The sequence below is a fragment of the Narcine bancroftii genome, chromosome 13, assembly GCF_036971445.1.
Source record: "Narcine bancroftii isolate sNarBan1 chromosome 13, sNarBan1.hap1, whole genome shotgun sequence".
Taxonomy (NCBI): Eukaryota; Metazoa; Chordata; class Chondrichthyes; order Torpediniformes; family Narcinidae; genus Narcine; species Narcine bancroftii.
In genome coordinates, this window is record NC_091481.1 from 71,978,955 (window position 1) to 72,001,653 (window position 22,699).

The 22,699-nt window shown below is 41.0% G+C and overlaps 1 protein-coding gene across 4 annotated transcripts in view; it reads right to left on the reverse strand.

Annotated features, from left to right (window-relative positions):
- Nucleotides 1–1,050: 1,050 nt before the first annotated feature.
- rangap1b (Ran GTPase activating protein 1b) overlaps nt 1,051–22,699 on the reverse strand; it is a 45,696-nt gene continuing 24,047 nt past the window's right edge. For all 4 annotated transcript variants that reach the window (XM_069909133.1, XM_069909132.1, XM_069909134.1 and 1 more), the window contains exons 7-16: nt 22,338–22,496; nt 21,825–21,938; nt 18,327–18,426; nt 17,774–17,858; nt 15,828–16,113; nt 13,982–14,089; nt 12,169–12,271; nt 7,790–7,878; nt 5,105–5,226; nt 1,051–2,881 (exon numbers count right to left, since the gene is read on the reverse strand). In XM_069909133.1, coding sequence (XP_069765234.1) covers nt 2,812–2,881; nt 5,105–5,226; nt 7,790–7,878; nt 12,169–12,271; nt 13,982–14,089; nt 15,828–16,113; nt 17,774–17,858; nt 18,327–18,426; nt 21,825–21,938; nt 22,338–22,496 — 1,236 coding nt within the window. In that variant the 3' untranslated portion in view covers nt 1,051–2,811. The remainder of the gene's footprint in view (nt 2,882–5,104; nt 5,227–7,789; nt 7,879–12,168; nt 12,272–13,981; nt 14,090–15,827; nt 16,114–17,773; nt 17,859–18,326; nt 18,427–21,824; nt 21,939–22,337; nt 22,497–22,699) is intronic.

Consider the following 22,699-nt stretch of genomic DNA (forward strand, 5'->3'; position numbering starts at 1 on the left):
TCTGGAGAATCTGCTACTCTCACTTGATTGGACAAGCTCCCCTCATTCCTGGAATGAATCAAAAGAACATGTCCTGCTCTTCTCAAATCATTAATCATTCCTGCAAGCTGTGTCATTAATCCTCCTGGAATACCAGTTGCTCCCCTGAAAGTTGTTCATCAGTCATTTATACACAGACACCCAGATCTCTCTGAATAGTAACACTTTTCAATCTCTCACCATTTTTGTGCATCCTCAAGTTCCTCTTTATTCGTTTTCTAATGACGAGATGTACACTAACGGGTGGATGACAATTACACAGCCAATGCGATGCAGTGAATCCTTTGTCTACCTTTGTATGCATTCTCTCATTTGTAAATGAACACAATATTCAGTGGCCATTACAGGCCAGTGAGAAAACAATGAAGATATACTTGCATTGATGGAGCATCAGATCATTTCAAGGCAATTCATACAAATGAATTCTTCCAAAGTAATGACAAAGCAGCCATTTTGGATTTACAATCCACAATTACACAAATAGCCAGTTACGCTGCTTTTGGTTGTATTCATTATGGGAATAATTTTGGCCAAAAAAAAAACCAAAAACAAAATTGTTCTTCTGTTGGAGCCACGGGATCCACATCATGCATCTGATTTGGCTGCCGTTCAGTTTAACGCTTTTCATCAAAACACACCTTAAATAATGCATCATTGCAGCAAGATGGATACAGATTAACTATAGTACTAAAGTGGTCTGCAAACTTCCCATCTTTTCATCTGGAGAAGAGTATACTAACTACATACCCGCAAAGTAATTTGACTTCCCATTTGTGCAATGGGAAATAGAGTGTGGCATAACCAGGTTTGGGGCTAGGAAATAATTTCACGACATAGCAAAATAATCCCTTTTCATTCCCCCCACCCTTCCAAATCTACCCAGCACAGTTAATGTACGGTAACAAGACCTGAGTGTTTCTGGATTCTAAAAGATCAATAAGGCCTGCAAAAGACCCGTTTTTACCTGACAGCACTACTGCAGTTTACATTCTGATCTTTTAAATAGAGGCATACATGGAATGCCCTTTAATGTAGGCACTGGGCTGCCTGCACCATAAAGAAGTTAATAGTATATAACTATATACTTGTTAAAGCAATGCTGTGCATACATCTGTTTTACTACTTGGATGCTAATTTACGGAACAGGTTTGCAGTGTTATTCTCCTAGTATCCCACCATCAGTACAAAAGATAGTATTACAATTTCTAATTGAGGTCATTAAAATTTCCAAACATTATCCTAATGTTGCACCAGCAAGGCCGACATTACAAACAAACTGTCCTTTTTAGTGACACAGGGAACAGCAGGTAACATCTCAGTATTTACCAAGAATCGGGGTTCAACAATCAGAAAACAGACCGCTCGAAGATTTCAGTATTTGGTCAATCCAGAAGGATTCCATGAAGCATTACCATTTATACAAAATCTTGGGGTAGAATTCACAAACTATGAACCCGCTTTTCTTTAAAGTCAATGGTTATTAGGAAGCAGGCAGTTCCATGGACACCATCAAATCAACCCTGGTCGTGTGCCATATCAGTTCACAAAGCCACTTCCGTATCTCCATTTTGAAGACCAGAGCATCCCTTATCAAAAGATGCACTATTAGACTGGTATTCCTGCATTGCAAGTCCTGCTATAGTGGGTTCTTCTTCACCAGAAGACAATAATTCTTGCTATCACATGGCTCCACAGGAAGCAGCAGTATGTTGTTCATTTATGCAAGACCAGACAGCAAACTCAGCTGAGCTATGTAAACTCAGGCACCATTAGAGACCATTTAGAGTGTCCTTGAAAGACTTGAGCACAAAGTCCAGTAGTGGCTGGAAAAAAATGCTATTCGCACATCATCCAGATTGAATTTAGCATGGACCAGAGAACCTGTGATCAGTCCATCTGCATGTGAACAAAGCCTTCATCAACAAATTAGAGGGCTTTAATTTCCCTTTTTTGGCAGTCAGGGTTACAGGAGGAGATAAATGGGGAGAAAAAATGAATGCAAGTGAAACTACAGATTATTCCTAAACTTTTCCACAGAACAAATCCTTCAATTGCAATTGAGAGGGGTAGTGTAAGAAAGAGGGTTGTGGAAGCAATTCTTCACCAAATAACTTTTACCCAATGGTCATCTGATTGGAATACAAGCAACATACCCTGTAATGTAAACACTAGTTATTTAATTTTGGTAGAACGTCAAGCCATTTATGGACAGCCACTTGTCAATGTAATGGACACTGTCGACTAATCTCATAAATAGAATTGAGCCATCACTCTGACAGGTGTGCCTTTCGCTCCACACAAGTCATCCCTTGTGCCTCTGAGATGATATAGATGACAAAAAAGAGAGAAAGTACCAAGGATCTGATAAAGAGCCGCAACTTGAGTTACACCAAAGCACCAAGCAAGTCCTGCTGAAAGCCGTGAGTAATCTGGCTGTTCTCCTTTTGCTATCTCCCACACCACCAACAGCAGAAGGAGACACAAGATGAGCCACCAGTCAACAACATTTAATTCCAGCTTTGCTTTCCTTTGCAGCTAGCCAAGAAGAAAGTGCCAGCAAGAGCTTGCAGTAAGTTTTCGGAGACCGTCGACACATTTGAACCAAATTTTCTGTTCAGATAGGAGAATCCAGTCTGTAGCATGAAAAAGATGAAGCATTTTGCACTGTGCAGCCAGAAAGCATTCTGCTGCTGGGCAGTTCTTCCATTACATGGATATGCTCTAAAGTCCATGTCCTTAACCTGGTGCACTGATTCCTCCACAGCCATGGTACTAAAGGTTATCAATTGTATTCAACAGAAGGAATCTGGCTTGTGTACAGCTGTCAAAAGCATTATTTTTCCTATGTTAAAAAAAAGAAAAAAAAAAATTAGAATAAAGACAAAATCCAGAAATATTCAGGTCTGGAAGATGTTCAGTAAGGTGCCACATGAAAGACTTATTCACAAGATAAGGATGCATTGAATTGGAGGTGGTGAATGAGCATGGACAGAGGATTGGTTAACCATTAGAAAGCAGAGAGTGGGATACAGAGGTGTTTTTTAGGTGGGCAATCAGTGGTGAACAGGGTGCCAGAGGGGTCAGTGCTGGGCTTGGAACTGTTCAAGATGTATATCAACGGTCTGGAAGAGTGGATAGAGTGTAGCAGATCCAAGTTCGCTGATGACACTAAATTGAGTGGAAAAGCAAATTGTGCAAAGGATATGGAGAATTTGCAGATATAGGTAGGTTAAGTGAGTGGGCTCGGGTCTGGCAGGTGGAGTAACGTTGTCAAATATGAGGAAGGAAAAATGGAAAATCAGAACATTATATAAAAAGCAAGCGATTGCAGCATGCGTGCAGAAGGACTTCAGCATGAATCGCAAAAGGTTGGTTTGCAGGTGCCACGGACTATCAAGAAAGCAGATGGAATGTTGGATTTCATTGCCAAAGGGATCGACTTTTAGAGCAGGGAAGTAATGCTGCAACTGTACAACTGTGAAGCCATTTTCTGGAGGACTGTGTGTAGTTTTGGTCTCCTTACGTGAGGAAGGATGAAATGATTTTGGAGGTGGTGCAGAGAAGGTTTACCAGGCTGATTCCAGACATGAAAGGATTAGCCTGAGGAGAGATTGAGTTGTCTGAGACTGTACTTGCAGGAATTTAGAAGAATGAGAGGGGGATCTTGTACAAAATTATGAAAGCATAGATAAGATAGAGATAGGCAAGTTGTTCCCATTGGTCGGGGAGACCAGAATGAGGGGACATAGTTTCAAGGCAGTAGATTTAGGATGGACATGAGAAACTGCTTTTCCCAGAGGGTGGTGAATCTGTGGAATTTGCTGCCCATTGAAGCACTGGAGGCGACCTCAGTAATTATACTGTATTTATCACAAGGTTGGATAATTTTTATAAAGCAAAGGGAATTAAGGGATATGGGGAAAAGGTAGGAAGATGGAGATGAGCCCATCAGATCAGCCATGATCTCATTGAATGGCGGAGAGGCTTGACGGGCTGGATGGCCGACTCCTGCTCCTATTTCTAATGTTCTTATATGCAATGAAAGAAACAGGTTGATGATCTTTCATTTCATTACAAACGTGGCTCAATGAGTGACACTGTTCCCTCACTTAGGATGTGGAAATAGACCAAGGAGTTCCTTATAGCCAGTGACTGCACTGGAAAACTGGTACAAAGCTTTGCTAGTCCTTCTCTCCACCTGGTTGCATGCTCACTTCATGCCCACCCATACATCTATTAGAGCACTTTTATTGCCACCAGCGTGCCGTGAAAGGGAGAGGTTCGGGGATTTTTAGTTTCAAGTACAAGGTGATACATACCTGTGCTTGTTTGGACACAAATATCTCCAGGATAATGAATATTTCTGGCATTCTACTCTCTGCTTGTGGTCTTAGCACAGGGAAACTAACAGTTTTCAGGGTCCAAGACTCCAAGGGAGAGGAGGTGGTAGTAGAAATATAGGACAAAACAGAGGGCACCACAAAGTAAGTGACATAAAATGTAATTTGGAGAAAATGGAACAAGCAAAATTATTTGACCAACCAGAATGTTGGGAATCCAAAATATGCAAAAAATTTTCAATGTCAATATTGCAACATGCCTATTCAAACACCCCACCCCAAAACAACCATTGTAGATTCTTTGGAATTATTCGGGAGACAAAAGATAGAGAGTTTATGGCTAACTGAACAGACAGTCTCTGAAGACAACTTTTCAGAACAGAAGCATTCTGCAGTGGTGACCCAAAGATTTTTAGCTTCCCCGAATCAGGGAACCAGAGCCTGAGCAGTGTTTGCATTCTACAAGATTTGAACAACATTGTTAGAAAAAAAAATCATATGTTGCAAAAAGTCACTAAGCTTTTCATGGAAATGCATCTTCAGAAACATAACATGTCTAATTTTCATGTCAGGGCACCTTTTGAAAGACTAGGAGGACATAATTAGTTGTCCTGAAAGCAAATCCCAGCATGGTTCAGTCCTCATCAAAATTCCTTCTTTGACAAGAAGGGAAAATGTGCATTTAAACAGAAACCAAAACAAGGGGAAACACATTTTGCACTTACTTGTGAAGAAATGCCTTTAGAATAGGGATTATGGAGGGTGGAAAATACTTCTTCTGGATGACTTGGTTAAGGATTGTCAGAGGTCCAATGAGACTACTCATCACTTTAACCTTCTCCTCACTCTTGAAAGAGCAAAACAGAAATTGCATTACAAACCGCCCCCCTCAGAATTTAAAGGAGGTAATAACACAACATACATGACACATGTATTCTGCCATTGTGCCTATATTTGTTTGCTGAATGGGCTGACTGGACGACTGTAAATATTTTCCCTTCCAATATTTGCCCAGTTCCCCTCTGAAAGTTGTTCTTGTCTAGTTCATCCAAGCTTTCAGGCAGTGCTTTTCAGATTGCACTAACTTGTTGCAGAAGAGAATTTCTTTCAACCCTGTGCCAACCACTTTATATCCAAGCCAATTAGTTATGACCCCTCCCCCATCTTCATCACCAATTTAAACATCTTTAGCTAATTTTCTCCACTCCAATAACAAGTTCTTTTCGTCTTTCCAAAACTGAATTCGTGCAATGCTGATACCATTCCAATAACCCTCTTTTGCACATGCTCTAAAGCACAAAAATCTTTCGGAATGTGATATGCAGAGGTGAGCACAAGGCTTCGATAGTGATTTTGAAATTTTGCACAACCACGTCATGCAGGACAGAAACGGGTGCTTCCACTCATTGCGGTGGCATCAAAAATCCATTGACACTCATCCCATTTTACTGTTCCCATATCAACTTCTAAATTCCATCACACAACTACACCCAAGGGATGATTACAATTGCCAACTAACAAGCAACCCACATCATCGGGACATGGGAGGAAATTGCACCATTCAGGAGAAACCTGGAAAGTACATTGGACACCTTTTAGTATTTGGCATTTACATGATGCCAGCTGTCCATCTTCCTCTCCAAAATATACCACTCCCACACATGCTTACACTCCCGCACACGCTTCGACTTCTCCTGTTTTTCACTCTCCTGTTACTCCAAACAGGAGGATTACATTTCCAAGTTTTACGTTACCTTGAAACTACGAAGTAACATTTGTAAACCTCCATCCTTAAATTACAGACTTTAAAATAACCTGTGCTTTGGGTATCAATCTCTAGAACACCTCAGCACCTTTCCTTGTACAAAAGATGACTGCTCAGTGTGTTATGGAAAAGGAAACAAAGTTGAGTATGGTGAAACGTTCAGTGGCGCACCACAGAAGCCATTGAACAAAATCTGACAAGTTACACTAGAATTATGCGGAGGCAAAATATTTTCTACCTCTCCCGAATTCCTGGTCGTTAAGTCTCCAAACATTTTCTGAAACCCAAGATGATCATTGACACGACAAATTATGAAATTGAAGCTATCATCTGACGTCAGCGTCTCTTCAGAAAGGAAAGACCAAGCCTTATCGCACTCATTACCCTTCAATTCTCTATAACAAAAGAGGCCTGAAGCTTGGTCTTTATTCAAATTCATGTTGGACCACCTCAGATTTTCCCCACTGTTCATTGATGCCTTTTCCAAGTAATTATTTAATTATACTATTTGTTTCTCCATGTACCCCATTTTTCCTCAATAAGTCACTCTATCCCCCCACTGCCAGTTTAGCAACCCAGCCTCCATCTGTACAGTCCATCTAAACTAAATGTAAACTGGCTCTCCTCAGAGGAGATCGTAATAACTCGAAACCTGCAGTGCTACCAGCTATGCATTCGCTAGCTATTTGTAGCTAGTCATAAAAAAGTCCAGTGACCACAAGGTTTGTGTTGTCAGGGATTTCAAATCAGTATTGATAGTTTGTTCTTTCCCTTCCAGATAGACAGTAGATGATAGCTTCAATGTCATAATTAATGCCACTATACTGTAGAATGTTAAACAGCATCAGATATGTTCAGTTCTAATTTCTCCAAACTTTAATCACACTAGAAAAGATGCCCAGCATGGAGTAATGAAAATCTGTCACAGGGCACAAAAACTGTATAATATTTTAATAATTTTAAATTATTCCATTTTTAAAATTACTTTGATAACTGGTGTCAGTGAGATGCTTGCATTATTAGTACCGAGCCAAAAAAAAAACGGTCAGGATGGCAGCTGGATTTAACCTGTGCAGCGTCTTAACATGAGTGTGGTGACTATGTGCTCGTGGTTTTTACATTTTATTTCCAGCACAGATTCCTGCCATTTAAACTCGTGCAGGCCCAATTACACCTAAATTAACCCAAAACCCTGTTAGTTTTAGAATGGGAAGGAAAGAGGAAAATGGAGACCACCCAGGGAAAACTCACACAGCCCCAGGGAAAACCCATGCAGACACGTTAGAATGTACAAATTCTTTACATGTAGCACTGAATTCAAACCCAGGTGGTTGGCACTGTAACAGTGGCACGCTAACTGCTATGCTACCTGTGCCATCCGTCTTTTGGCCAGGATCACCCCATTTCAGTGATTATTTACTTTACCAGTGGTGCTCAACTTTGTCTGGGTGCTTATATAAAATTTAGCTACCTATTCTTCAAATTCATCTACCAAGAGGAAACAATGCAAAAATCACTTTCCAGTTCTCTAGCCCCAGAAAACTTCAATAAGGCAAATCAATGCAAATAAGAACACGACATAGGGACAACTCAGCAACACACAGGTCACTGCAGTATGAAGTGGAGCTTGGAGAGAGGTTCCTACCTTCAGAAGCCCCATGTACATCAAGAGGGCAGTAATAAAAACATCTAACTGAAATCCAGGAGTGTTGAATGCTTTCTGCAACAGTTCATCTACACAGGGAGAAAGTTCACATTTTAAATTAATTTTTAATTCATTTCTATAAATTTCAGTCAAAATGCAGATAGATTTCAGATTTATTACCAAGAGTACATACATGGCATCACATACAACCCAGAGATTCTTTTTCCTGCGGGCCAGGCAGAATTACCACTTACCAGCAGTGCAAAAAAAACTGAACACAATGTAAACAAATAAAGAAATGTAAACTGTCTGTGGAATAGAGAGCTTTTTAAAAAAAAACAATAAAGTACAAAAATCAGAGTCCTTAAACGAGTCCCTGATTGAGTTTGTTGTTGAGGAGTCTGATGGTGGAGGGGAAGCAGCTGTTCCTGAACCTGGTGGTTCGAGTCTTGTGGGACCGATACTTCTTTCCTGATGGCAGCAGCGAGAACAGAGCTGGGTGATGTGGATCCTTGATAATTGCTGCTGCTCTCTGACAGCAGCATTTCCTATGAATGTTCTCGATGATGGGGAGGGTTTTGCCTGTGATGTCCCAGACTTTGTCCATAACCTATTGCAGGGCTTTACATTCGGGGCTATTGGTATCCTCATACCAGACTGTGATGCAGCCGCTAGAACTTTGCCAGCGATTCTGATGTCTTGATGAACCTCTACAAATTCATGAGGAAGTGGAGGCTCTGATGTGCTTTCTTCATTACGCCATTTGTGTGTTAGATGGAAGAAGGATCCTCCAAGATAGTGACTCCCAAGAACTTAAAATTTACTCACCCTCTCCACCTCTGATCCCCCAATGATCACTGGAGTGAACACCTTTGATTTTCCCTTCCTGAAGTCAACAATCAGCACCTTGGTTTTGGTGACATTGAGTGTGAGGTGGTTGTTGGAGCATCATTCAGCCTAGTTTAATAACCAAGATACTCCCTGTTCTTTACCCTGGATGTGGTTGTGGAGACTTGCAACTGCAACAAACTCTTGGTAACATGTTAACCCAGTGCATACAATTTAGCATGGGAAATGGGATCCTAATATTTTTGTGACCTTGGTGACCTATATTTTTCTAAACTAAAGATTTTAATTGTTATCCTGCAACATTGACTTGGTTCTTTGTATACACGATAGCAGCAAAAGGAAAATATTTAAATATTTTTGTATTGTTAGAAACTGGAAAGACAATAACCCATGACCAAGCTTCTGAGGGAAGTAGGAATTACAGGTAGACCACAGAAAGGCAAGTAAATCTCTTTCGACTTAGCTGAAATGAGCAGTCACTGGCTTTGGCTGAAAAGGAGGGATCCTATCTGGGCTCCAAATGACCACTGGGAGAACAGATATGGGACACACACCCAGATCTGATCAGCCTGAGGTGGGCTTGCCTCGGTGGAGGGTGTCTGGATTTTAAAAGACAAACACCCAACAATGCCAGGGAATATAACTGAAGATATGTCTGATACCAGTTAATATTCCCTCGTGGTCATCCTCCATTATTGTAATTGAAACAGCCAACCATACTAACTCTGGGGGGATCAATCTAACCAATACTGAAATACCCTATAAATCAACTTTATAAAGAGCAGAACAGAACCAGATAAGAGGCTTGTGGAAAGATAAATACAAGTAGATTCTTGCTCTTCTTAAAATGTGGGATTGATTCTTGAGTGCAAACCAAGCCTTGAGACCTGTGCTGACCAGCTGAATCACGGTCTGGAAGAGGGACAGCAAAACCCCTGAGCATAAAGTCCTGCAAAATGTAATGGACACAGACTTGGACATCGTGGGTAAAATCCTCCCCACCATCAAGAACATTTACAGTGAATCCTGCCGTTGGAGAGCAGCAGCAATCATCAAGGATCCACACCACCCGGTACATGCTCTGATCTCACTGGTACCATCAGGAAAGAGGTCTAGATACCACAAGATTCACACCATCAGGTTCAGGACAGCTGCTACCCCTCCACCATCAGACTCAACAACAAACTCAGAGATTCATTTAAGGACTCTTACTTTTGCACCTTATTTTTTTCTCTCTGTATTTCAGTTTGTTGACATTTCTTTATTTGTTTAGATGTGTACATTGAGTGCAGTTTTACGAACAAGTAGTAATTCTGCCTCGCCCCTCAGGAAAAAAATCTCAGGGTTGTATGTGATGTCATGTATGTACCCTGACAATGAATCTGAAAAACCAATATCTCAACCAAGAGACAAATTCCCCAGCAATGAAACACCCCCCCCCCCCCCCCCCAAGTTTTGCAATGTACTGACAGCCTTAAATTGTGTGCATGGCCCTGTCAGAGGATGAAGATGCAAGCTGATTCAGAGAGGAGTGTACCACCCACTGAGTCTAATGCCCTCGAACTGTACAAATTCCAAACACTTCAGCTGCCTTTTCAGGTTGGAGCAACCTATTTCATTCATCATTTTGAGATGGGTCAATGGGATTAAGTTTCAAACAGTGATGCCTCAAACCTTCGTAGCATTGGAATTAAAGTCTTATTTAAAATCACAGATTTGAATGCATCAATCCAAGTATTTCTGCAGTTCCAACAGAATTCAGACTGAATGTGGACATTTTTCTGCACCTGTTACCGAATGATTCACACAACAGGTTCAAGCTGCCAACATAGAACACTACAGTACAAGGCCTTCAGCCTCGATGTTGTGCCGACATATATTCTTACAAATGACCTTCTATTTTTCTTTCATCCATGTGCCTGCCTAAGGGTCTCTTAAATGCCCCTAATGTTCCATGGCAAGGCCTTCCAGACATCCACAACTCTGCGTGTAAATTAAAAAAAATCCATCCCTGATGTCTCCCCTAAACTTTCCTCCCTTTGCTTTGCACACATGTCCTCTGGTGTTTGCTACTCCAGCCCTGGGAAATAGGTGCTGTCTGCCCACCTTATCTATGTCTCTCAGAATTTTGTAGATCTCTATTAAGTCACCTCTCATTCTTTGCTTCAAAGAGAAAAGTTCTAGCTCTGCTAACCTTGCCCCACAAGATTATCCAATCCAGATAACATCCTGGCAGATGGCGTTCAAACTAGATAAGTGTGAGGTGAGGCATTTTGGAAGGTCAAACCTGGAAGCTGAGGACCCTCTCCGTAGCTTCTATATCCTTCCTATAATGAGGTGACCAGAATTGAACACAATACTCCAAATGTGGTCTCACCAGAGATTTGTAGGGTGCAATAGGATGTCTTGACTCTTGAACTAAATGCCCTCTCTTATGAAATCTTGCTTAATTATTCTATCAATCAGCATGGTGACCTTGAGAGTCCTTGATGGGGACCCCAAGGCCTCTCTGTTCTTCCAAAATGTTAATCCTGTCCTCAGCTTCCAGGTTTGACTTTCCAAAATGCCTCACCTCACACTTATCTAGATTGAACACCATCTGCCACTTTTCTGCCCAACTCTGCATCCTGTCTATATCCTTTTGTAACCCACAACAACCTTCAGCTCCAACCATAACTCCTCCAACTTTTGCATCATCCACAAACACTGACCCACCCTGCCTTCTTTATCTTGGTCATTTATATTGAAAAAAAATCAAGAGCAGGGGTCCCAGAACAGATTCCTGAAGGACTCCACTGGTCACTGACCTCCAGGCACAATCCTTCCCGTCCACTACTACTCTCTGCTTTCTACAGGCAAACCAAATCTGAATCCACACAGCCTGGGTTCCATCCCTCATGACATTCTGAACGAGTCACTCATGAGGAACCTTGTCAAACACCTTTCACACACCTAACCACTCTATCGACATCAATTTCTTTTGTTATCTCCTCAACAACTCAATTAGGCTTGTGAGGCACGACCAAAGTCATACTAACTATCCCTGAGAAGCTTGTTCTACTCCAAATCCTGTTCTTAAGAATCCTCTGAAGCAAGACTCACTGGTCTGCAATTCCTTGGATTTCCCCCCCCCATTATCTTTTTTTAAAGAAGCTGACCTATTTGTCATTTTCCAATCCTCCAGCACCTCTCCTGTTGCCGAGGATGCAAAGTTCATCACCAATATCTTGCTATCTCTTTCCTCACTTGCCTCAGCAACCTGGGCTATATCTTGTCCAGCCCAAAGCACTTATCAATCGTAATATTTTTTAAAAGATCCAGCACTCCCTCTTTGCTAATCTCAACATGGACTAGCACACAAGCTAGTTTTACTCTGACCTCACCTTGACTAAGTTCCTTTTCTTTGGTGAATACTGAAGCAAAGTATTCATTTAGGACCTACCTAACCTCCAGGTTCCTGTTTCCTCCTTCATCTTTAAGCGGCCCTAATGACTAAAACAATTCAGAGTAAATAAAGAAGAACATCTTACCTGCAGTTTCCAATACAGCTTTTTTTATTTCTGGGTTCTCCCTATAGACTTCAGCTACCTTCAGAAATGCTTGGACAACATTTTCAGCATTTGATGGGTCAATCTGAGAAAAAAACACCAGAAAAACAATTCAGGGGAGTTGTGCTTTCTCTCTCATCCCCTTCCTACAAGTGTGTGAGAGTAGTTTAACATTCAGTACTTATCCAGATGAGAAGGATAGAATGTAAATATCACCATTCATGAACTAAATCTACAGACACAGTGTGTTACAAAACACATTAGAACAGCAAACCAGAAAGCATTTGCCAGAACAAGAGAAAGTCTTTTACACTACGTGGAGGAAGTGAAACAAACAACTCTTGACTTCCACGAAACTGAGAATGATGCATTGATTCAATGAGTTTCAGAATATTTCAAATTTTCTCTGACACTTGAATATAGTCTTAAAACAAAGCATAAAACTGAAATAAAGCAAACAACATAGACAATCAAATTCGACAAAATCAGTGTTCATCTTGAAGAACAGGCCACCTAACTGGGATAGGTTGTCTCAGACAGAAATATTCCAATTAGCCTCAGTACCCCAAACTAGGCTAATGAGGTAAGACTCCCACTTTCAACCTGACAAAGTTAAAATGAATTTAAAAAGTGGACCAAGCTCTGAGTCATGTCCTTAATTATTAACCAAGTCTATTTACTTAGTAGTTAGTTTCATAAACGAAGAATGACATATGAGCAAGGCATCAATGCTGATGGCATCCATGAACATCTCAAACAATATGTTAACTGTGAAGAATAGGCAGCACAGATGATGTAATGGTTAGCGCAACACCTTTATAGCGCCAGCGATCCGGACCGGTCCGGGGTTCTAATCCCGCGATGTCTGTAAGGAATTTGTACATTTTCACTGTGTCTACGTGGATTTTCTCCAGGGACTCCAATTTCCTCCCAATGTTTGAAACATACTGGGGGGTTGAGGTTCTTTTTTCTTTTCTTTGGCTTGGCTTCGCGGACGAAGATTTATGGAGGGGTAATGTCCACGTCAGCTGCAGGCTCGATTGTGGCTGACAAGTCCGATGCGGGACAGGCAGACACGGTTGCAGCGGTTGCAGGGGAAAATTGGTTGGTTGGGTGTTGGGTTTTTCCTCCTGTCTTTTGTCAGTGAGGTGGGCTCTGCAAAAGAGTCTGGAAAAACAACCAACTGAAAAACCTCACAAAGATTAGCGAATACAGAGCCGTTGTCATACCCACACTCCTGTTCGGCTCCGAATCATGGGTCTTCTACCAGCATCACCTACGGCTCCTAGAACGCTTCCACCAGCGTTGTCTCCGCTCCATTCTCAACATTCATTGGAGCGACTTCATCACCAACATTGAAGTACTCGAGATGGCAGAGGCCGACAGCATCGAATCCACGCTGCTGAAGATTCAACTGCGCTGGGTAGGTCACGTCTCCAGAATGGAGGACCATCGCCTTCCCAAGATCGTGTTATATGGCGAGCTCTCCACTGGCCACCGAGACAGATGTGCACCAAAGAAGAGGTACAAGGACTGCCTAAAGAAATCTCTTGGTGCCTGCCACATTGACCACTGCCAGTGGGCTGATATTGCCTGAAACCGTGCATCTTGGCGCCTCACAGTTCGGCGGGCAGCAACCTCCTTTGAAGGGGTTTAGGTTAATGGGCTGTAAATTGGGCAGCAAAGACTCGAAGGCCAAAATGGCCTGTTACCGTGCTGTATATCTAAATTTTAAAAATAATTTAAATGAAAAGAGGAAAACATTGCAAAGAAATACTATACATTCTCACTGTACCTGTTGCAATAGCAAATGAGTATGTTTCGGTCCCAACTTAAGGAGTTTGCCAGGGGATGGAAAGGCCAAGAAAGAGGCAGCTTCGGATTCTGGGGTAATCGGAATTATCTAGTAAAATAAAAAATAATGAATGAAGACCATGGAATAAATCATATGGCAGTACTTTTTGAACCCAAATTCCTTTTCCAGAAAGAGTTATAAAGGTAAAATAGATTATTGATGATCAAATTAAGAGAGTCCATCTAGCCATTGGTTTAAAAAAAATGGAGGCGCTGCTGGAGAAGCTGTAATGGCAGCATTGCTCCACATAGGCTTTTAAAGGAGCTGTCAGTAGTTTATTTTAAAATCCTGTGACCACAGGGTTTGGGCCCAAGATGGCAAGATGGTGGCGCCTATGATTGGCAGCAGCTACGATGGGCTATAGACTCCAGGGAGGCAGAGGACTGGCGCAGGGCATCAGAAAACAGGGAGACCACCCACTACACCCCACCCCCCCCCCAGTCTGAGAAGGAGAAGAACAGGAAAAGACCCACGGGACAGTGACTACGGCGGCAGACCAGTGAGGGGCTCAGAGGCTGAAGAACGCATAAGTGGCAGGCTGTTGTTGACTTGAAGCGAGGTACTCATGCAGTTTATTGGCTACTGGCAACTGCAGTCAAAGGACTCACACCAGACTGTGGACTGCTGGAGACTGGCTGTGGGGGTGGCAGGGGAAGCAGGTATTGGAACCGGCATGCGAGAGGGCACTGGAGGCTTCCTTATCTTGTCAGAGATATGCATCTAGAGCTCGGGCTGCTAATGGTTCAGACTGAAGACTGTGTGACTGCGGAAGCTGCAGGAGCACTGGAGGTGAAGCCCTGGACATTCAGTGACCCTGGGGGGGGTAACTCTCTTTTGCTGGCTATAAAGGGACACCTGGCAAGTTTTGTTGATAGCGAATTTTTGTCTGCCTAACTGTAGACTTGAGGAAATTTCGTGTAATGTCGCCTTTTCTTTTTATTATGACCATAAAAAATAATCTTGAGCTTGATAAACTCTTGTACAATCAAAATACCAATTGTATCCTACCACAACACTGAAGGGTCTGTATTGTACTGTAGCGTTTCAAATTTAAAATTCACATACAATAATTTAAAAATCCAGTTTGCTAAAATCAAGATTATTAAAAGTTCCTTCAATCTTTCACAATATCTTGTTTAATGGGTTTAATGTATCAAATATGTTGAACGTTGAGTGAGTGGGGAGGGGTGAAGGAGGGAGGGAAAAAGGGGAGAAAATGACACTGTGTATATTCAAGAGGGAAATGTTTGTGTGTATTTTGGTCAGTATGGTTCATACTGTGAAAAATAAAAAAAATCTTTCACAATACCTAAAGCCCATAGAATTTCTTGAATGTGCTATGTCTTTCCAAACCCAAACATCACTCAACAAGTTGCTCATTTACCCTGAACCACTTCCAATCATGTGAAGTGACTGAAGATGTCTGAAGCAAAAAAAACCAAACTTCTGTAGGAAATCGAATGTCTGCTGGGGAAAAAAGTTGTCAGCATTTCAGGTCCAGGCCCTGTATCAGGACTGGCAGTGAAAAGATAGACTGTATAAACAGGGAGGGATGAAACAAGGGATGAGTGAGGGACAATGGGAAGAAGGAGCCAGGAGGAGGCAGGTTGGAGCTGGGAGATACCCATCATCTAGCCACCTCAATCTCATCCCTCCCTTTTCCCTCTTTCTACTAGCCACCCATCTCTCCACATTCCCTCACCCAAAGCAATGACAATTCTTAACCCCCTCCCATAGATCTAATCCATGATATTGCTTTAATATCTTGGCTTCTCAAAACCCTTACCATGGATTGTCTAAGCACTTGGTGTGCAACTGGTGACACTTTCTCTAATGCCTTCTCTTCTCTTTCTGATGCCTCCTCCTCCTCTTCCTCCTCCTCCGCCTCCTCCTCCTCTTCTTCCTCCTCCTCCTCTTCCTCCTCTTCTTCTTCCTCCTCCTCCTCTTCTTCCTCTTCTTCCCCTACCACCTCTTCCTCCTCGTCTTCCTCCTCCTCCTCCTCCTCCTCCTCTTCCTCTTCATGGTTATCAACCAGATCGTTTTCCTCTTCATCCCCGTCACTTTCGTCATCACTGAAGGGAAAAACGGAAAAATGTTAGCATTGCTTAGTACAAGATATGCTGCACAGTGGATCTGTAAAATTAGAACTGACAGATGGAGGGAGATTGAGACAACTGAGCTCTGTTCACTAGAATTTAAGAATGTCAGGAAATGTTATTGATGTACAAAAGTTGTTCCCAAAGGTGAACATGGAAAATCAGGTGGGCACAGCCCTAGGCCAAAGACAAGCTGAAATTTCTTCAAAGTAAGTGAACCACAATTCTCTACCAGAAATGTCCACTTCTCGTATCAGAAGGCCAAATCATTCAATTAGAATTAGATCTAGTTGTAATGTCTAGAGATCGAGGTTTAGATCTAGTTGTAATGTCTAGAGATCGAGGTTTAGATCTAGTTGTAATGTCTAGAGATCGAGGTGTAGATATAGTTGTAATGACTAGAGATCGAGGTTTAGATCTAGTTGTAATGTCTAGAGATCGAGGTTTAGATCTAGTTGTAATGTCTAGAGATCGAGGTTTAGATCTAGTTGTAATGTCTAGAGATCGAGGTTTAGATCTAGTTGTAATGTCTAGAGATCGAGGTATATGTATTAGCCAAGACCATAGTAGACTCAGATTGTGGCAAGATTATAACAGGGAAACTATTGAGGACCAACACAAATCCCATTTTACCTACTCTATTTTCTTCCCATCAATTCCAGATCCGATCACCACCACCTACACTAGGAGCAATTTTACAGTGACCAAACCACCAAACCCATCCATCTTGGGATGCAAGGAAATCTACAGTCAAAAGAGAGAATTTGCAAATTCTAAATAGGCAGTAAGCTGCATTACTGGAGCAGGGAGGCAGCATTATACCATTGTTTGTTGCGCTGCCTCCCTGCTCCAGTTCCCAATTTCCACGTTTCTAAGTTTCAATAATATAATTTGCCAGACAGGTGCACATAAATTAAAGGGTGGTTGAATCTAATAAAAAGTCAAGCACAAGAGATGACCAAAGGATTTTCAGATTTTAGAACAGAAGTTCATTTTTAAAAAGTATGCAATGACACATTTTCAGAGAACTTTAACATTTTGGACTCCAGAGCACAGGAAGGAAACTGACCTTGTGGAAAATATCCAATTCTACTTAAGCAGTAGTAGTAAAAACTGGTGCTTCCTTCAATCTAAAAAGGGTGCTACGCTCAGGGTTTTTATTATGAAAAGATGGTAAATTGAAAGATATCGATTCACAAGATTAAACACAAAGCCTATGATACAAGCAAAATTATTGGAAATGTCGGCCCAATTAAGGGAAATGGTATACATTTTCTCTCTCCTATCCTGCTGTTCCTCTAAGAGCTCACTTCCATTGGGTAGACGGAGGATTATACCAATTGGACCAGACAGTCTGATGAGACTATTTATACATCTCTATTAAAAACCTAATTTAGTCCTTTGAACCTGATTATGTTGCCTTACTTAAGAGTTCTGAAAGCAATACATTTTATGGAATTCATTGAATTTTGAGAAAGATTCCCGAATCTGGTTGGAGGGTGCCCAGATGTAATATTTGGTGCTGTTCCTCCAATTTGCGTTTGGCAGTGCATGAAGCTCAGCAGGTCACACAGCGTCTGTAGAGAGCAAAGAGACAACCAACATTGCGGGCTGATGAAGTTAGTTCTGAACTTACCTGAGAGAGCCCAGCAAATCCTGCTTCTTAAAGCTGTCCATAACTTCTCTCAACTTTTCACAGCCTTCTTCTCCAAGATAATTTCCTAGACAAGAAAAATATGTATTTGAAAAATCACATTTATTGAAACCCAAAACAGTAAAATTATGCTGCCCTTGCTCTGTACCAACCTGCAGTGCCGTTCTTCTACTAGATACGAGATGTCTCTGGGCTGCTTGCAAAACAACCTCTCCATTTTCAAAATAGGGCAATAAATTTGAACTAGTTTTGAAACGTAATTTTGCGCCTTGATAAGCACACAGATATAGCCAAATCTTTACTTGTTTCTCGATTATCTTTTCCCCCCCAGTTTATCGATTGGAAGGTGACATCGAGCTTTTCAAACACGATAAAGTCAGTGAATTAATTTCCAATGAAACCATGAGAAAAACAATAGGCTTGAGCCGTTAATTTGAAAGAATCATTAACAACAGAGAAAGAACCCATTTCCCTTATTTCTACACAGAGCAGCGCAAGGTTAAAAGTTAAAATTGGAAAACATGTCCACACATACCATTTAGATCAAGTTTCTGCAACAGAGATTTATGCTCCACAGCCATGGCCACTTTGATTGCAGCATTCTTCTGGATCTCTCCAAATGAAAGGTTCAATTCCTAGATAGATGCAGTTAAACAATGACAAAGAGGGTAAAAAGAATTAAAATGTTTGTTTAAACACCTGTGGAGTACAAAAATGGCTTGCTTCTGAGAAATAAAAGCAGAGAAAAATAATTCCTCAGGTGGGAAGGATTAAATTTAATTGCAAGTTCAAGCTGTGAGAATTTCAACTATCATATTAAGCAGGAGCTTCTCTAAATATCAGATGATTTTGATTAAATAGTGGTACATCCTAAATGTACCACCAGAGTACACATAAAGTCTCCAATTAACATCGTATCTATTGCATATATGGACTACAGAATGCTTATTTGATGTCGTATTGGAATCTTTGGGGTATTCAAACACTTTTCCTCCATCCTATACCAGCTCAGTACATTCATCTCCTGCATTCTTAATTAAACATCTCAATTTTAAAAATTCTTGACTGATTTCATATCATCCATACTCTTATCCTTTTTAATCACTAACCTCTACCAAGTATACAACTCTCCCTCCACACCAATCCCAAAAATAACCATCCATCACAAAATTTTACTATTTTGGGGTTCAATAAATGTGATTTTTCAAATACATATTTTTATTGTCTAGGAAATTATCTTGAAGAAGGCTGTGAAAAGTTAAGAGAAGTTATGGACAGCTTTAAGAAGCAGGATTTGCTGGGCTCTCTCAGGAAAGTTCAGAACTAACTTCATCAGCCCACAATGTTGGTTATGTCTCTTTGCTCTCTACAGACGCTGTGTGACCTGCTTAGCTTCATGCACTGCCAAACGCAAATTGGAGGAACAGCACCAAATATTACATCTGGCCCTTCCCAAAAATCTATTCCACTTGTGCTTTTTTCTCCTGAAGAACACTGTAAAAGCCATCGTTTTGACCTAGCTTTGGTTTATCCACTCAATACCTTCCTGTTAAATGAAGTGATTTAACACATAGGAATGCCAGAAGGCAGGGACAGTAGTATAATTAACTCTTCCCCATTCATTGGGACGTTGGCTCATGCTACCCATTTCATACACTGGCCTTTGGTGACTACTTCCTGAGCCTTTGAGAACAAAACTTTCAATTTAGTGTCAATCAATATGATTAACTCTAAATTTCTACTTCTCTACATAGAGAAATGTTTGCTAAATTCCTTACTGAAAGACTGGCATCAATTTTAACCGAGTCCCTCATCTTGCAGGAAGTTTCTCTCTTTGCCTTTAACACCTTGAAAACTTTGTTCAAATCACCCTCAACATTTTTCAAGATTACTATTTTAAGACTACTTTGGCAAGCTCCAGTTCTAAATTTTTCATGAGACTTAATCCCACAGCTGTCTGAAGCACAAATATTAACACAAATTGGTGAGTATTTTCCCATTTCTCTAACGAATATAATTCAAAGATCTTCAAACTTTTTTCTCTTCTCTCCCCCCCGTCCCACTTTCCCCTCCACATTTGCACAATCCCTGAGGGATGCATGGCAACAATTTAGCAATCTCAAAAAAAAAAGGTTTCCAATATCTCACCACAAATGCTGCCTGTCCTGAGTCCCTCCAGCATTGAGCAACTCTATGGATTGATGTTAATGAGGAAGGAGCGTACAATATTCACCCCACCAAAATAAGAGCATGACGACACAGATTAGTCAAATATTGCAGGACGTCCATCAGTTATCACAATTCTTATTTTAATTCATTTAATGCGAAGAGAACTAAAGTATACAACATCTCAACTTAACCAACATTCCAAATACTAGGAACATTCTGAAAGCACTTTAGCATCGACAACCATCCAGAGCTTTTGTATGGACCATTAAATCCAGCACACCAACATTTTATGGACTGCTTTTCATTAATCTTTCCCAACAGAAATTTACAACCATCTGCATTTACTTTATGCCTTTAACCTTCTCAAAAGTGCAAATGAACCACCTTCATCACACAAAAATTTGACACAAGAGAACAGGAAACCAAACAGTTTGTAAGAGAAGGGTTTTAAGCAGCATCTTAAAAGGAAGAAATTCAAAATTATATTTGAGGAGCATTTCAGAGCTTTTTGCTGAAAGGTAAATAAAAAGGCTCACTGAATACAGCACAAGGTCAGACCCTTCTGCCACAATGTCTGGAATGAACACAATGCCCAGATCATACTAGAATTCTGATGCTCCAACTTAATACTTATTGCCCATTTCCCTGCATATTCATGTGTCTATCTGGAAGCCGGTCCTATCATTAACACCGCTATTGTATCTGCTTCCACCACTACCATTGGCATCCCCAAAAACTAGGCTTTGCATTTCCGTTAAACTTCCTCCCCTCCTCCTTCACTCTAAACACGTCATCCTGGGAAATAGATCATTCTTCCCCTATTTATGCCACTCACATTTTATAAACGATCAGGTCTCCCCTCTAACCTCTGACAGAGAAAACCACCCCAGTTTGTCAAGTTCCTTGTAGCTCATATCCTTTAATGAAGGCAGCATCCTGGTAACTCTCTTCTGCGTCCTTTCCTGAGCCTCCACATCACCCCCCCCCTGCAATAGGCAGCCAGAAATACAAAAGTACTGCAAGGGCGACCAAACCAAGGTTTTGTACAGCTGCAGCACGACTTCCTTAATCTGATTTTCTATATTCTGCCCAATGAAGGTAGCATGCCTTTTGCCTTCTTTCCCACCCCATCTCCTTGTATGGCCACTTTCAAGGAGCCCTGCACCTGATCCCCAGCTTTCGACAGTCCACCCATAAATTCGATACTTTCCCTTACATTTAAGCTCCCAAAGTGCAACACTTCACACTTGTCCAGATTAAACTCCACGTTATTTCTATGTCCCCTTTAGAACTGTTCTCTATGGTTTGATAGCCCTCTGTACTGTCCACAACTCCTATCTTTGAGTTAGCTGCAAACCTACAAAGCCAACCACGTATTTTTTCGTCCAAGTCTTTTGCACATAATCACAAACAGGAACCCTGCACAATTCCTGCAGCTATCCAGAAAGAATAACCCTCTTCTACCACTTCCCTTTCTTCAAGCCAATTGAAAATCCAAACTATCAATTCCCATGAACGTATTTTCTGGATCAAGTCTCTCATGAGGGGCCTTACTGAAGTCCTTGAGGACAGCATCCACTGCCTTATCTTCATCAATCACTTCCTTAAAAACCAACCAAAATGGCAAGACGTGACCTGCCTCTAACAAATACTGTCCCTAATCTGACCATGTCTTTCCAAACGTGTGCAAATTTTATCCCCAGGTATCATCTCCAATAGTTCTACCAGCAAGAGGCTCGATCTACAATTTCTTACATTATCCTGATTTTCCATCTTGAAAGTTTGTATCGGTCTCTGGGTTTGGCTACATTGAAGAGAATAAAATAGGTGGAAAATAAATCTCTTGAGTTTGTAAAATGCAGACCTTAAGTTTCTGTAAGCCATGCTTTACAGCCTTAGCAATGGCTATAGCTCCTTGTGATCGTACCAGACAATCTCCGAAATTTAAAACTTCAATGTTTTGTAGCGTCTTCAGAGTCTTTAAAAAAACACACAAAAATCATATTTGAAAACCTGAAGTGGAACAGTTGCTAATATTGCTAGACAGTAAAGTCCTAAAATCTGGACTGGTTGGGGATCCGGATTTTTGGGATTCTCAGGTGATACTTTTAAAATTCAAATTCAAGGGGAATAAACGGGTAAATTTTGATAGTTTATAAACAAAATATTTTTTAAATAAAATTTTTAAAAATATACATACCATTTTTTCCTAACATTTCTGCGACTTGGGCATGGTCACTTGTTCCCACTTATTGCTTATACTCGCCTGCACAGAAAACTCCAAATTCTCGGATGGTCCAGATTTCTGGATTTTTACGTAAATGGAACGTTTCTATAAATGTGAGGAAAGCAAAAGCACCTGCTCTCAGCCTCTTACCTCAGCCATGGCAATAGCTCCTTTTTCTGTGAAGGTGTTATCATTAAGGTTTATAACCCTCAGGTTCTGGTTTTCAGTGAAGGCTTTTGCTAAAGCTGTAATGCCTTCATGGTTTATTCCATTCTGTGTCATGTTTACCTCCTCCAGGGTTCCTATGGACTAAGCAAAATATTTTATTGTCACTTTTCATTTTTGTTTACCCCCATCCACCTACAAACTATGTTTGCCATGTCACACAAGGATGTGTATACAATATTTTTATTTCACCCTTACTTTTGATCCCTGAAAAATTGTTCCACCAAGCATGTGCTGAAGTTAGATGTGTTCCAAGTCTCAAATTTTAGTCAGGACTTAAGTCAGTA